This window comes from Pan troglodytes, chromosome 9 (assembly GCF_028858775.2).
Source record: "Pan troglodytes isolate AG18354 chromosome 9, NHGRI_mPanTro3-v2.0_pri, whole genome shotgun sequence".
Lineage (NCBI taxonomy): Eukaryota > Metazoa > Chordata > Mammalia > Primates > Hominidae > Pan > Pan troglodytes.
The window spans coordinates 49252675-49267532 of record NC_072407.2 but is presented as its reverse complement, the minus strand read 5'-3'; the positions used below and the strand labels follow the sequence as shown (position 1 = coordinate 49267532).

The 14858-nt window shown below is 46.9% G+C and overlaps 1 protein-coding gene across 1 annotated transcript in view; it reads left to right on the top strand.

The window, feature by feature from the left end:
* Positions 1 to 14519, top strand: part of SYT13 (synaptotagmin 13) — a 46108-nt gene extending 31589 nt beyond the window's left edge. The window contains exons 3-6 of the mRNA XM_521898.7: positions 420 to 554; positions 2104 to 2405; positions 8317 to 8446; positions 10473 to 14519. Of these exons, the coding sequence (XP_521898.4) occupies positions 420 to 554; positions 2104 to 2405; positions 8317 to 8446; positions 10473 to 10777 (872 nt within the window). The 3' untranslated portion in view covers positions 10778 to 14519. The remainder of the gene's footprint in view (positions 1 to 419; positions 555 to 2103; positions 2406 to 8316; positions 8447 to 10472) is intronic.
* Positions 14520 to 14858: the final 339 nt, after the last annotated feature.

The window sequence follows — 14858 nt, the reverse complement described above, 5'->3', positions numbered from 1 at the left end:
TTGTTATTATTTCTACTCTCCTTTTCATCAGCATCCATATCAAGAGTGCAGCACCTTTAGGTGTACCATGCTGCTGCTGGGCACTGGGGAAGATACGGGAAGAAGAGACATGATCGTCCCTGACCCAAAGAATATGTAGGCCTTTTAGAAAGACAAAACATAAAGCAGCGAGAGTAGATTGTTGTGTAGTCTCTGTTTTGTTTTGTGTGGTTGATGAGGGAGCCAGTGGACACAGATGCAGCCTAATGGGCTGTGACATTGACCCCACCTGTTGTCTTGGTGTGGCCACTGTGATTCTGCACACCGCTGGGAAGACTTGGGTTTGGGTTCCTGGCATAGGTGATAGAGATGGGAAAGGTGTAATCAGGAAAGCAGAACCCTAGTGTGGGTGGCAGTGACGATTTCGACTTTCTTAACAGGTGTGGTGGAGGATGTCTGTGTCATGGAGACCTGGAACCCAGAGAAGGCTGCCAGTTGGAACCAGGCCCCCAAACTCCACTACTGCCTGGACTATGACTGTCAGAAGGCTGAATTGTTTGTGACTCGCCTGGAAGGTACGGCTCTTATTTGACTCTCGTGGGCTTCTGTGTGTCTATCTCCCCTGGAGGAGCTGTGCAGGCAGGATGGGATCATCCGCAGCTGGAGAGAGCACTGGATTAGGACTCTAACAACCAGACCCTGGAAAACATGGAGCTTAGACACAAAGATTTCCCACACTCCCAACCCCAACAGTCCAAAGTGGGGATTCCTGGTTGACAAACGTTTTTTCTCCAAATGGTGATTCAAGGACCAGACTCCTTCCAGCTGTGGCTCCATAACCCTCCCCCCCCTTGTCATTTGTATCCTTGCCATCTGTATCTGGCAGATGGAAGGAGAAAGAGAAGGAGAGGGCATAATCATTCCTTAACAGCCTTTACCTGGACTTGGTGGACGTCACTTCCGCTTGCATCCCATTGGCCGTAGCTCAGTCACATGAGCACACTCAACTGCAAAGTGGGCTGGGAAATGTGGGCCGACAGGTGCCCAGGAAGGAAAGGCAATGAGTTTGGGGTGAAGAGCTAGCCGTCTCTGCCATAGATGAATTTGAAATTGGACAGGGCTTTGTGCTGGACACACAGCGTGTTCCGAATGGTCAGAAAAGTTTCTACAATCTAAGAGCCAAGCGGCCTGAGGGTGGCAGGATGTCCTTGGTTTCTCTGCCCTGACAATTCACTTTAAAGTCAGCAACTAAAGCTAAGACTTTGCAAAGGAATCAGGGCTAGCAATGGGGTCAGATAAATTGGAATTTTGTATATAATTCTATTTTCTGAGGCTTTTTCCTTGTATTATCTTTTAATATTTTAAAGCACCTTCCTCCTATACTTTATTATGTTTGGTCTTCACACTAGCGCATTTTACAGATTAGGAAACTGAGGTCTGGCAAGTCATATGACTTTGTCAAAGATCACTGCATCTAACTGGTGACAGAACCAGGACTAAGCAGTCCCTTGAAGTTCAGTGGAAAGCTCTTGCTGTTAAGACACATAGCCTCAGTTCTTCATCTTCTCTTCTTGTGAAATGTCAGCTACCACTTTCCAAACGATCCCTGAAGAGCCAGTCAGAAAAGTACCCAAGGTGTACATTTCTGGGCAGAGCCACACATTGTGAAGCATTGAAAACACCAAGGTTCAGAACATAAAGCCACACTCACTCATGAGGTAAGAGCCAAGTGATTCTCATGGAAAATGGTTACGTGGTGACTATTTAAAGTTCAGAACAAATGGTTACATGTCAGCAGCACCACTAATAAAGGCCCCCAGCAGCAAGCCCTGGCACCTTGGCAAAATTTCAGAATCCGGAGTTCAGAGGGCTCCAGGAAATGCCAAGTCTTGTCCCTGCTCTCCAAGAAAGAGAATCGGCATGTGCTGAGGCCAGCCCCCTCAAATGATCTATTTCTAAATGTCTCACTGAAAGGCGATTCCCTGGTGCCCGGGGTGGTCAGCCTTTCGGACACCCAAGGTCACGTCGTTAAGCTGGATTCCACAGCCCTAAGCAAGGCGTGCTTCTGCCCCCTCCACTTGTCCTCGGAAAGTCCCACGCCTGTGTTGTTCTCCTTGCCTGCAGCTGTGACCAGCAACCACGACGGAGGCTGTGACTGCTACGTCCAAGGGAGTGTGGCCAATAGGACCGGCTCTGTGGAGGCTCAGACAGCCCTAAAGAAGCGGCAGCTGCACACCACCTGGGAGGAGGGCCTGGTGCTCCCCCTGGCAGAGGAGGAGCTCCCCACAGCCACCCTGACGCTGACCTTGAGGACCTGCGACCGCTTCTCCCGCCACAGCGTGGCCGGGGAGCTCCGCCTGGGCCTGGACGGGACATCTGTGCCTCTAGGGGCTGCCCAGTGGGGCGAGCTGAAGACTTCAGCGAAGGTAGGGTAACCCCTGGGTTAGAAAGGTAAAACCTGCCCCTGCAGCATGGGATGGCAGAACCTGGTGTCCTCCCAGCAACTCGGTCTTAGGGAACAAGCCTCAGAGACCTCCCTGGCTTGGGGCTGGAAGGGAGGTTGGAATCTTGAATGGGGCAGAGGGCTAGAGGAGACCCATAGCCCAGGATCTGGGATTCCTAGTGTCTGCTCCTAGTCTTGGCTCTAACTTGCCATGCAAAGACTCTCTCTGCCGTCATGGAAAATGCCATGCTGTGTGTATTACCTTTACTGCTATGAAGTACTGTCCCCATTTCAATCCAGTTATACTCTGTGTGCTCCTACGATGTGGCAGACACTGCAGGACACTCTACCTTCCTCCGTTTGTGTAGGTGAGCATGAAGGGTGGAGCCCCACCACTCAGGAGTGTACAGACTAGGGGACAAATTGGCACAGACAAATGATGATGATATTTGATGTGTTCCATCCTGAGCCATGTAAGAGCGACCTAACCAATGTGCTCTGATAAAGAATTCTAGAAGGCCCCGTGTGCTAGGCTCTGAAGGAGCAATCAGGGCTGGGGGCAGGCCCAGAGCCCGGTGGTCCATGCAATCCCCAGACTCAAGATGATTTCCCCATATCTGCTGTTGGGGGGCCACAAGTGGGAAAGAAGGGTCTTCTGAGATGCCACAGCCCTCAAGAGAGGGTACCCTTGGGGAGCAAATCATTGTTTCCCATGCGCCAGGACAGCAAGGGGATCTGGGAAGGTCAGGGCTACAAGACGGTATGTAGTTACTTAGGCCCCTGGGTCAAAGCTCATCTAAGGGCCTGCACTGTGGTTCCTTGAGGAAACCTTCTGGGTGACTAGTCTCTCAACCAGATCGGCAGTGCTATACTGATCTAAAGACTGTATAACCTGCATAGCCCCAAATAGGTGTTATTATATTAGCCCCTTTCCAGAAAATGTTTGACAACCCTCATGCTAAAGCAAAAAGAAAAATACTGATTAGGGCACTATTTTTTTTTTTTTTTTTTAGACAGAGTCTCGCTCTGTTGCCAGGCTGGAGTGCAGTGGCGCGATCTCGGCTCACCGCAACCTCTGCCTCCTGGGTTCAAGCAATTCTCGTGCCTCAGCCTCCCGAGTAGCTGGGATTACAGCCACACGCCACCACGCCCAGCTAATTTTTGTATTTTTAGTGGAGACAGGGTTTCACCATGTTGGCCAGGATGGTCTTGATCTCCTGACCTTGTGATCTACCCCACCTCAGCCTCCCAAAGTCCTAGGATTACAGGCATGAGTCACTGCGCCCGGCCAAGGGTACTATTTTTTAATGCTCACCATCAGTTACTATGCTTAGGACTCTACCTGAGTGCTGCCACTCTCCAAATCAACCAGATGAGAGAGACACCATGACTATCCCCCTTACAGATGAGGAAACAGGGTCATAGCAGTTCAGGAATCCACACAGGGTCCCACAGCCAGGAAATGGCAGACCTTGAGGCCGGGTTGGTCTGACTCGAAATCCTGTGCTATCTCATAACCTGCCATGAAAGCCACCTGACAAATATGAGGTGTGACCAGCAGGCACCTTTCCTAATAGACACCCAGACTGCAGGAGGGAAGAGTACGTTTCACCCGCCGCCTGCTCCTCTTTTTGCTATGATTTCCTCCTTGCTCCATTTTTTCCTCTTTCCCAGGCTCAGAAAATTGTTAGAAAAATCACAGCCACTCTCAGATGGAACTCAGCTGTTCCAAAGCCCACTCTCTAATTAGTGCGTGATTTGGGACTTCTGTGGAATCACAGATGGGGATCCTGGGAGAAGGAATCAATACTTAGGATTATTAAACTAGTAAACTAGCTTTCTCTCGAGATGCAGAGACTCCCCTGCTGGGCTCTGAGACTTGGTACGGCCCCAAAGGGCAGAAATCCAGCCAATCTAGGCAGAAGTCTCAGGCACCTAACAGCTTCTCTCACTGCCCCCTAGAAGAGCAGCCATCATTCACTCATTCATTCATTCTGCAAATAGCTTGCCCAGTTTCTACCATGTGCCAGGCGCTGTGCCAAGAGCTGGGGACATAGCAACAGTAATTAAGATGAAGCCCTGACCTTGCAGCTCATCCATCCTAATATGAAAATAATTATCATACTTTCTGTAGCTGTTTCTGTTCTGCAAATATGTACTCACAACCACTTTGATCACTGACCTGTTTACTACAAATGTGAACAACCTCAGAGGGTGGCATGGAGTCAGAAGTAGGAGGTGACTTTCTGGGTGTATAGGGCAGGAGAAAGCTGGAAGTCCAGGCCAGGCAGCCCCTCGCCCCAGCTAGAGGGTGTGGGCTGATTTGAACAAGGTGAGTGGAGCCCTCAGTCATTGCAGCCCAGATGTTTTTCTTCTCTAGGCCAGATGGGTTAACAGACTTGCCCACGGTGCCCAGTTCTAGCTGGAAGATACTCAGCCAAAAGTGCCATGTGCATCAAGAGTGACTCACAGGGCAACCCACTCCAAGGGCAGTCTTTTATTATTATTATTATATTTTAAGTTCTAGGATACATGTGCAGAACGTGTAGGTTTGTTACATAGGTATACATGTGCCATGTTGGTTTGCTGCGCTCATCAACTAGTCATCTACATTAGGTATTTCTCCTAATGCTATCCCTCCCCCAGCCCCCCACCCCTGACACGCCCTGGTGGGTGATGTTCCCCTCCCTGTGTCCAAGTGATCTCATTGTTCAATTGCCGCCTATGAGTGAGAACATGTGGTGTTTGGTTTTCAGTTCCTGTATTAGTTTGCTGAGAAGGATAGTTTCCATCTTCATCCATATTCCTGCAAAGGACATGATCTCATTCCTTTTTTATGGCTGCATAGTATTCCATGCTGTATATGTGCCACATATTCTTTATTCAGCCTATCATTGATAGACATTTGGGTTGGTTCCAAGTCTGCTATTGTGAATAGTGCTGCAATAAACATATGTGTGTATGTGTCTTTATAGTAGCATGATTTATAATCCTTTGGGTATACACCCAGTAATGGGATGGCTGGGTCAAATGGTATTTCTAGTTCTAGATCCTTGAGGAATTGCCACACTGTCTTCCACAATGGTTGAACTAGTTTACAGTCCCACCAACAGTGTAAAAGCATTCCTATTTCTCTACATCCTCTCCAGCTTCTGTTGTTTCCTGACTTTAATGATCACCATTCTAACTGGTGTGAGATGTTATCTCATTGTGGTTTTGATTTGCATTTCTCTGATAAGTAGTGATGATGAGCATTTTTTCATATGTGTGTTGGCTGCATAAATGTCTTCTTTTGAGAAGTGTCTGTTCATATCCTTTGCCCACTTTTTGATGAGGCTGTTTGTTTTTTTTCTTGTAAATTTGTTTAAGTTCTTTGTAGATTCTGGATATTAGCCTCCAAGGGCAGTCTTGCATGGTTCACTAAGACCTGAGAGAAAGAGAGGGGCAGGGAAAACCAGGGAAAGGAAGAAGAAAGAAAGGATTACTTTAGTCTGCAGGTACTTTCAGCAGCAGTGCCCAGGGAGCAGGTGTTGTTGAAATTGTCTGGCTATGGTGCAGCCGGCTAGGCTAGTTAGACCTCACCCTATGCAAAGGTGAAGAGCCCTGCAGAGGCTGACAGGTGCTGACTCCTCTCACCTGGTCTGCAGGTAGCAGAGGACTCAAGTCTGGTAACCCTGTGGCTATAGCCCAGGCTACCTGTGGCCCTCTAATAATCGGCCATGAGCCAGGAGGCTGGTGCCCATCCCAACTCTGCAGACACCTCTCTGGGTGCCTGGTACAAGTCCCTGGGCCTCAGTTCCTTCACTGTGAAATGAGAGGGTTAGGGAGGGCTGTCAACTGAGAAAGCTGGAGAGCCATGGATTCAGGACTTAAGTTTTGCTATCAGACTGGACATCCTTTCCAAGGCTTGGTTTTGCCACTTCCTGCCTACATGACCTCTGGCAATGATGTTCCTTTCTGAATCTGAGGTTCTTGTGCTTAAAATGGGAACGAAATCAGTAGCCCTCTTGGGGTTGTCATCAAGATTATAAATGGAATGTGTTACCCTTTTTTCACAAATGTTTATTGTGTGCCCACTGTGTCCCAGGTGCTGGAGTTGCATAGTGTGAATGGAGGCCACAGTGGAGCTTACTTTCTAGTGGGATGGACAATGTAATTGCACTTCACACACAGTGTTTAATAAATGTTAGCTGCTATCATTCATTTCATTGCCAAGATCCTTTGAGGCTCCCAAATCATTTCTTCATATGACCAGTCCCTCAAGACTTGTGGAATCATTGGGGTCATGCAGAAATGGAGGCTTAGAAAAGTTAGGTAACTTACCCAAGGTCATAGAGGTAGTAAATGGTAGGATTGGAACTCAGACACAGTTAATCTGGTTTAGAGTCTATGCTGTCAGCATTACTCTTATTCTGGGTTATTAATAATTGTTGTTTTGACTGTTGTCATTAGAATTGTAATTTATGACCTTTACTAAGAACTTGCTATATGCATTTTCTCACTTCATCCTCTGATATCTATATTTCTTCATAGCATTTAATGCTGCCCGATGTTATATATTTAATCACTTCCTTTCTGTCTTCCCCATGTGACTGCAAGCTTCCTTGAGACTGATTCTGTTTAGTTCATGGCTTTAATTATGGCATCTGGAATATAGTAGGTGCATTGCATATGCTTGCTGAATGAATGAATCCACGAGAGGCCACAGTGAGCAAAGAAAAACTGATTTCAACCCTTCTGAGTGCCTGGTCCAGGATGGATGAACAGACATCCTGGGTGTGACAGAAGGGGAGGAAGCTTAGGGAGCCACGGTGGCTGTTAGCCAGGGCTCCAGCCTGGTACCAGACCTCATTGAATTACCCTCATTGCACAGCTGGGAAAGAGGGACAAAGCTGGAGGGAAGGGGCACAGGACTGAAAGCTGTGACATCTGGAGGGACAAGCTTCCATGGGGCCTTCCCCCACTCCCACTCCCCACTCCATCTTGGGACAGCAGGCCACACATCTGCCTCTTCCTTGGGATTTCGAGGGAAGGGCATCTTCTTCCTGCTCAACAGAGGAGACTTCTGACCTTCAGCTGATCCCTGCCCACACACTCCCTTCTCTTTCCTGCCAGGTCTCCCCAGAGCTTGGATTGCAACCAAACACCCACCTCCTAGGAGGGGTCTTTCGGTCATTCTTGTCCCTTGACGGATTTGTTGAAATTCCAAATAAACTCCTATACGAATTTCAGGAGAGTTACTCTAAAGCTGCATGCAGGGATAGATGTGTTTGTTTGGATGCCTCACAGGGGCATCAGCACCTCCTTCAAGGTGTGGTTATTGCCAGTTGCCTCTGGGCATGATCTACCATCATACACCCCAGCACTTCATTGACATTACTTGTCGTTCTGTTGATGAAGCAACCTCCTGGAGCTGGAAAGAACTATCTTTTCAAACATAGTAATGAATTACAATTCTCCCGCTGCCCCAGGAACCTGATGGGTCCATGCAGGGATTCTGAAACGGTTCTCTGAGGCCCTAGAGGACAAGGTGTCCCAGGAGCTTGGGGGTGGCAGAAGGTGAAGGGTAATGGGGAATTCTGGCCTCCTCCCCCCTGCTGCATTCTGAGTAGCCTTTCTTTGTTCTGTTTTGTATGTTGGATTTGAGTATATGGTATATGAAAAATCACATTTTGAGGCAAACAAAGAAACTGCTATTGAAGCGCATGCCACATGGAATTCCTCTGTGCCTTGCTCTCTTCTGCAAGGGTGGAGACCCCAGCATTGATGGGTAAATGGTTTCAAGGATGCGTGTTGGATGCAAATCCAGCATGGTTCCAGCTTCAGCATTTGTTGATGGGTTGGAAGGCGTCCCCAGGTGAGACTCCCCTCCTGCGTCTCCTTTTCTGCTTCAGGAGCCATCTGCAGGAGCTGGAGAGGTCCTACTATCCATCAGCTACCTCCCGGCTGCCAACCGCCTCCTGGTGGTGCTGATTAAAGCCAAGAACCTCCACTCTAACCAGTCCAAGGAGCTCCTGGGGAAGGGTGAGTGAGATGTGAGAGGATGGCCAAGGCCCCTCCAGCTACCGGGAGTGTGTGCTGAGGGAGGTGGTGCCTGGGAGGAAATGGTCACAGGTAAGCAGGGAGGTGGAATATGAGCACATCTACGGAGCCATGCTCAGCTGTGTTCTTCACCCTAAGTTCACAAATTGATTTTCGAGGACACACTCATTTCTTTGAGTTCCCATCCATTTACTCTTGGACCAATCCCATCCATTAGGACCCCAGTGTGAGCTACCTGGGGTTCTCTACCTTGGAGATCCACTATGAGAACCATCAGCCCTAACCACAGATCACAAGAAGCCAAGGGTCAGACTATAGCCGTGGAGTGAAGGGCCTGGGCTGTCGGGAAAACTTGGCCCAGCCCTTGTCACCCACACCTGGCTGGACCCACCTTTCAGGCAGATGTCAGGAAGGCCAGGTTATTCCCCTCCTGTCTGAACTCACCACCACTGCACTCCCGCCACCCACCCCAGTCTCTTCTCTCTTCTCAGCCTTTGCCAACTGCCACCCTCACACCAGCTGAGTGTGGGTGATGGCAGAAGGTGTGTGGGTACATGGGCTGAGGCCTGAGGCTTCAGGCGTCTGTGCCCCATATACCCAAATAAGCTTTTCTGCAACACCCTGGAAGCCTCAGTTTTTCCTTCTGGATACCCCAGCCCAGGTCCAGCATCTCGGAGACCAAAACAAGCTCTCCTATATGAGCAGGAAAGCATCCTCAGCTAGCCAGATAATACCTGGACTGGAAGCCACATGCGCCTAGCAAGATATAAATAAGTCTCTATTTATAGCAGGGTACAAATAAAGAATTGCCACTGCATTCTGAATTTCGAGCAAAAGACTTGGGGCTAATGGAATCAGAAGAGTTGGTCTTGCTGGCAGGTTCCTGAGTCAAAGGTCAAAGTTCAATGCTTTTATCTCATTCCCTTTAGACAATTCTTTGCTTCTTGCTCTCTTTTATAGCTCCTGTCAGGACAATTACAGTACAACACTTCGTCTCTCAACTCTCTCTGCAGAAATAACAAACTAACCTCCCAGAGGTGATAATTACAGCAATAAATACAAAGTAACAATTATTCTCACATTAGCTTTGGAAACCTTGACTAAGTAATCCAGTCCAGCCTTGTAATGTGACATGAAAGCTCACCTGGTGACCTGTTTGTGGATTTCCTTGGGGCCAGCTCTCTTGGTGCAGTGCCCTGGGTTTGGGGGAGCGTGCAGGAACAGGCAGTCTGCCTTCATCCCTCTTCCACATGAAGTTGGGGGTCTTCAAATAAAACTTTAAAAAGTATGGATGAGAAGAACTCAACCAACCAGCAGGGGATCTCTTATTTTGATAACAGACAAACATGCTTACACCAAGAATCAAGGGGACGAAGACTTGGGAGCTGGCTTCATTTTTCTGGTCTGAGTTTAAAATCCAGCTGCAGGACCCCTGAGCTATTGTCATGGACCTGGTTTGATATGAGGATATGAAGTCATGTAGCAAAGGTGGTTCCCTCTTGGTACTCTAACATGCCCCAATCACAGGCCACCCAGTGGCCAGCCTTCTATATCATGGTATTGGCCGTTTCCTACACTTTAGTGTCAGTTCTATGGAGGCAAGAACTTCTGCTGCATCCCCACATCTAGACCAGTGCCTGCCATAGGGTAGGCACTTAATATTTGTTGAATGAATGCATGGCCTAGTGGGGGAGTGGAGAATAATCCCCAATGCAAGGAAATGAAAGTATCCTGGATCGACTCCTAGAGTTATAGATTGTCCGGGTGGGATGCTTTCCTGCTCATATAGCAGAGCCTTCTATGGTCACATAGACTTGGGACCTGTGCTGGGGTATCCAGAAGGAAAAACTGAGGCCTCTAAGATGTTTGGGTATATGGGGCACAGATGTCCGAACTCTTGAGCATCTTTCCAGCACCAGGAGGGAGCTTTGTCCTGGGCCCTGCCAGATCCCAGAAACTCACTCTTGTCCCTTCTCTCTGTCTCTTTTTCCCCTCTGCCCCTCCCCAGATGTCTCTGTCAAGGTGACCTTGAAGCACCAGGCTCAGAAGCTGAAGAAGAAGCAGACTAAACGAGCTAAGCACAAGATCAACCCCGTGTGGAACGAGATGATCATGTTTGAGCTGCCCGACGACCTGCTGCAGGCCTCCAGTGTGGAGCTGGAAGTGCTGGGCCAGGACGAGTCAGGGCAGAGCTGTGCGCTTGGCCACTGCAGCCTGGGCCTGCACACCTCGGGCTCTGAGCGCAGCCACTGGGAGGAGATGCTCAAAAACCCTCGCCGGCAGATTGCCATGTGGCACCAGCTGCACCTGTAACCAGCTGCCCAGCTGCCTCCCTTCTTGGACAGCCCTAACCCGTCCTCTGCAACCTCCTTTCTGTGCCCCTTTCCTCATTCTGACACCCAGAAGACAGTGACAGATGTGTTTGCAAGGCTGGGATGGCTCTCTCATCATACTCTTGTTTCTTAGAAATAAGCAAGACAGAGCAGGAAATGGAATATGCGGGTCACACTGAGGAATGCATTTTGCTCATCTGTGTTATTGAAGGAGATGCTTATCAATACAGTTCCTATGCCTGTTTTATAGGTGGGGTTAGGCCAGATGCAGAGAAAGCTAAATGTGGGAATCATGGATGCAAAGAAGAATTTGGCTTTTTGAAAAACAAGCATTTCAAAAATGATGAAGGAAGTGAAAGTATCCTGGATCAACTCCTAGAGTTAGAGGTTGTTCAGGTGGAAAGAAACCTTAGCCAGCGTTCAATCAAGCTCACCATGCAGGGCAGTCACCCGGCAGTTCTCAAACTTTAGCATGTGAAGAGTCACCAGCAGATTGCTGGGCTCGCCTGGAGACATTCCTAGTCGGTATTCCTGGTCGAAGCCCAGGAGCCTTCCTTTTTAACAAGCTGATGTAGAGGGTGGAGCACTGTACGTGGAGAAATTCCTTCTACAATATTCCACACAGGTTTTCGGCCACAGTCCTTGATGGAGTCCCAAAACCATGGTGCAGCCAGTTCCAATGCTGGACACCTCAACCATCAGTGTGAAATCTGGGGCCTCAGCTTTTTAATTTAATTATTTTAATTCTTAATACTTTAATTCGTGCATTTCATAAGCCCCCTGTTCTTGGACTGAATTTTGTGCTTTTTATTGAAGAATTTTATGTTTTTATCTTAAAATCAGTTTCTATTATCCTTGGGGAGACCATCCCTAACAAAGTACAGGTGGGGTCTCCTGTGAGTCATTGGCTGGGTTCTGATTGCTAGATGTCACACCCACCAGCATCACCAAAGTGACTCTGAGATAGACCGGTCCCTTCTCAGCCTTCCAGTCACTTCAGGAGGAATTTAGTTATTGACTTAGTCTATGACATCTGGCTACATGTAGGTAGAGAAGAAAGACAATTTTAAAAAGGAAATCAGATCTTTTGCAACTGTGCCTCCCTCTGTCTATTTTCACTTGAATGGGTAAATAACCAGCAGCTAGGTTTTGAATTCCTACCTTGTTATTCTAAACAGATGTCCACATTGTTAATTAAATCTAAATTATGAGCCTTGCTGAGTGGATACGGTACTTACACCTGAACCAGGATTCCTGGATTCTGTTGTTGACATTGCCCTTCAGAACCTGTTTGGCCAGCTGTATAAGATAGGACTAATGACTAGGAAGCCTACCCCAATGAATGATATACTAGATGAAATAGTGTTCAAAACCTGTAGGCACTCTCTGGCTAAAAACAAACTCTGAGGCCACCAGCAGATAATCTTTAAGCTAAGTTACTATTTTTCACCTTTTTTTTTAGACGGAGTTTTGCTCTTTGTTGCCCAGACTGGAGTGCAGTGGCACGATCTCGGCTCACTGCAACCTCCGCCTCCCAAGTTCAAGCAATTCTCCTGTCTCAGCCTCCTGGGTAGCTGGGATTACAGGTGCCCACCAACATGCCTGGCTAATTTTTGTACTTTTAGTAGAGATGGGGTTTCACCATGTTGGCCAGGCTGGTCTTCAACTCCAGACCTCAGGTGATCTACCCGCCTCGGCCTCCCAAAGTACTGGGATTACAGGCCTGAGCCACCGTGCCCGGCCTATTTTTCACTTTAATTTGGCAGCTGAGAATGCCCAGAAAGTGCCAGAAGCATTGTGGCATTTCCAGAACCATGGATTCTGCCTTTGGACACCTCTCTATTAATATTAAAACTCTGGGCCTTCAGATGTCACCCTAATCCACTGCCCTAAGACAGAATTTCTGGACAAGATGGGTAAGGGCTTCATTCCTTTAACAAGTCAAGTCATACTTGGCCTCTCCCTGAGAATCTGAGCAGTAGCCTTATAACCTGTGGTCATTATTTTTTCTTTCTGTACAGAAATAGAAAAGCATTAGAAATAACTTCTAACCATCCTCTGAAAAAACAGAAAAAATATTGAATCCCTCTTTCATGTGAAGTCTTTTGGATCATTGGAAACCTTCATCATTGAGGTTGGCCAGCCCCTGCCAAGTGTTGTGTAGGCAAAGCACTTGTTAGTGGCTTCCTATGAAATGTTTTAGAGATCTCTTCACCATACTGGTTTCTTCTCTTTCGTTGGTATGGGTAAAAGAAAACAAAACATTTCCTATAAGCTGAAAGCTGACCAGCATTCTCTTCTTGGTAACATCTACTACTCCAATCTAGAAAATTTGGATTCTAGACTAAAAATCAGGAAACATGGCTCCTTATAAATCTGTGCAGCTGCCTTATAGTACCATCAAAGGAATTTCAGGTGGGCTGGGCGGGGCCCCTGATCCCAGAATTATCAACTCCACCCATCATCATTTGGTCATGAAGCATCCTTTCATTCTTCTTCTTCTTCTTTTTTTTTGGGGGGCGGGGCGGGGGAGGGATCTCAAAGTTTTAGTCTTCCAGAATCCAAATTAAAGGTTGCCCCGGATGGGAGCCAGGTTCCGCCACAGAACATCTTAGATGTCAGCCTTGACCTCACTTAGCAGGGATTACAGAAATGAGATACATTTTGAAGGACAGTTGTCTGTTATGTTCACTGTATTCTAAGTGCCTGGGATAAAGCTGTCTCATGGGTGCTCCATATATATTTGTTGAGTGAATTAATGAATTAAGAGTGGCTGGTGGAGTAGGCAGAAAAAGACACTGCAAATGGCATAAAAATTAGAGTCCTAGCTGAGTTCTCAATGGTAAAGGCATCAGATGTCTTAGTAGTCAAGCTAGAAATTCATGACAATGAGTATTACTATTTGCCTAATGACAATTCATTGCTCTCCACGTAAATGTAATCAACAGATGAAGAGAATATAATTGCTCTGCTTTTCCACTAAAACTCCATCTTAGTGAATTTTAAATTATCCAGAGATGTCAAACTGCCAAATCAAAATATTTCAGTAGTCTTTGCATCAGCTTACCTTGTACCAGAAACATTTCCAATTTACTATCAAATTATAGTAACTGAGCCTGTGTGAAGTATCTCATCATTTTCGAAAGGAACACCTTGTGTGATGCCAGTGAGCATTTCTAAAAAGGGTGTGAGGTAGAGGTAAAAATAAGGTGAGAGACCATTTCAGAATGCACTGTTGCTCAAAAAGATGATCTGGTTCTTTCTTCAGAGATTTCTACGGGGATAGAAAATCAGGAGTCCGCCCTCATTAATCTGTGACTCCACCTCTTGCATCAAATCAATATCTATTTGTTGAGCACTTATTGATTAAGACCTTGCATATGTCTGTCCATTTTGATTTGAGATACAACTTTTTGTGTGGGTTGAATGACAAGTCACTCCAAACAAAGCTGGGCACAGAGAGTCAGCTAGGAGACCAGTTATTCAGGGTCCATTTCTCTTGGATGTAAAGGAGTCCTGGGTAAAATGTGGCTGTAGCCTAAACCAACTAGTCCTTGTGATTTGTTTCTGCCCTCTGTGTTTCCTGTTGTCAAATGCTAAGTGTGTGTTTTGCAGTCATGAACTAAAGCACAAAAAGATGCATGAGACATTGTAGTCATATGTCTGGTGTGACACTTTGGAGCAAAAACCTTGCAGTGGTAAATAAAAAATTTCCAACAGGGTCAGCTGCCTGGTGTTTTCTTTTTTTCCGTTTTACCTAATATTTTGGCATATAAAATGCAGAAGAAATCATCTGGTAAGCACTTATGAGCCACTGCCATGTTTAATAAAACTTGACAACTACAATTGAAGTACCCTCAGTGCCCATTACTCAGAAGACCATGACCTTGGATTTGGGGTTTATCATCCCAGGCATTCCCTCATACTTTTATTACATGTCTCTGTAAGCCCTGAGTTCCATAAAGTGTTTTTAAACTTCATTTAAATTGTATCACACTATTTTCGCTCAACATTAAATATTTCAGTTTCATCTGTGCAGACATATGCAGCTCCAGTTTATT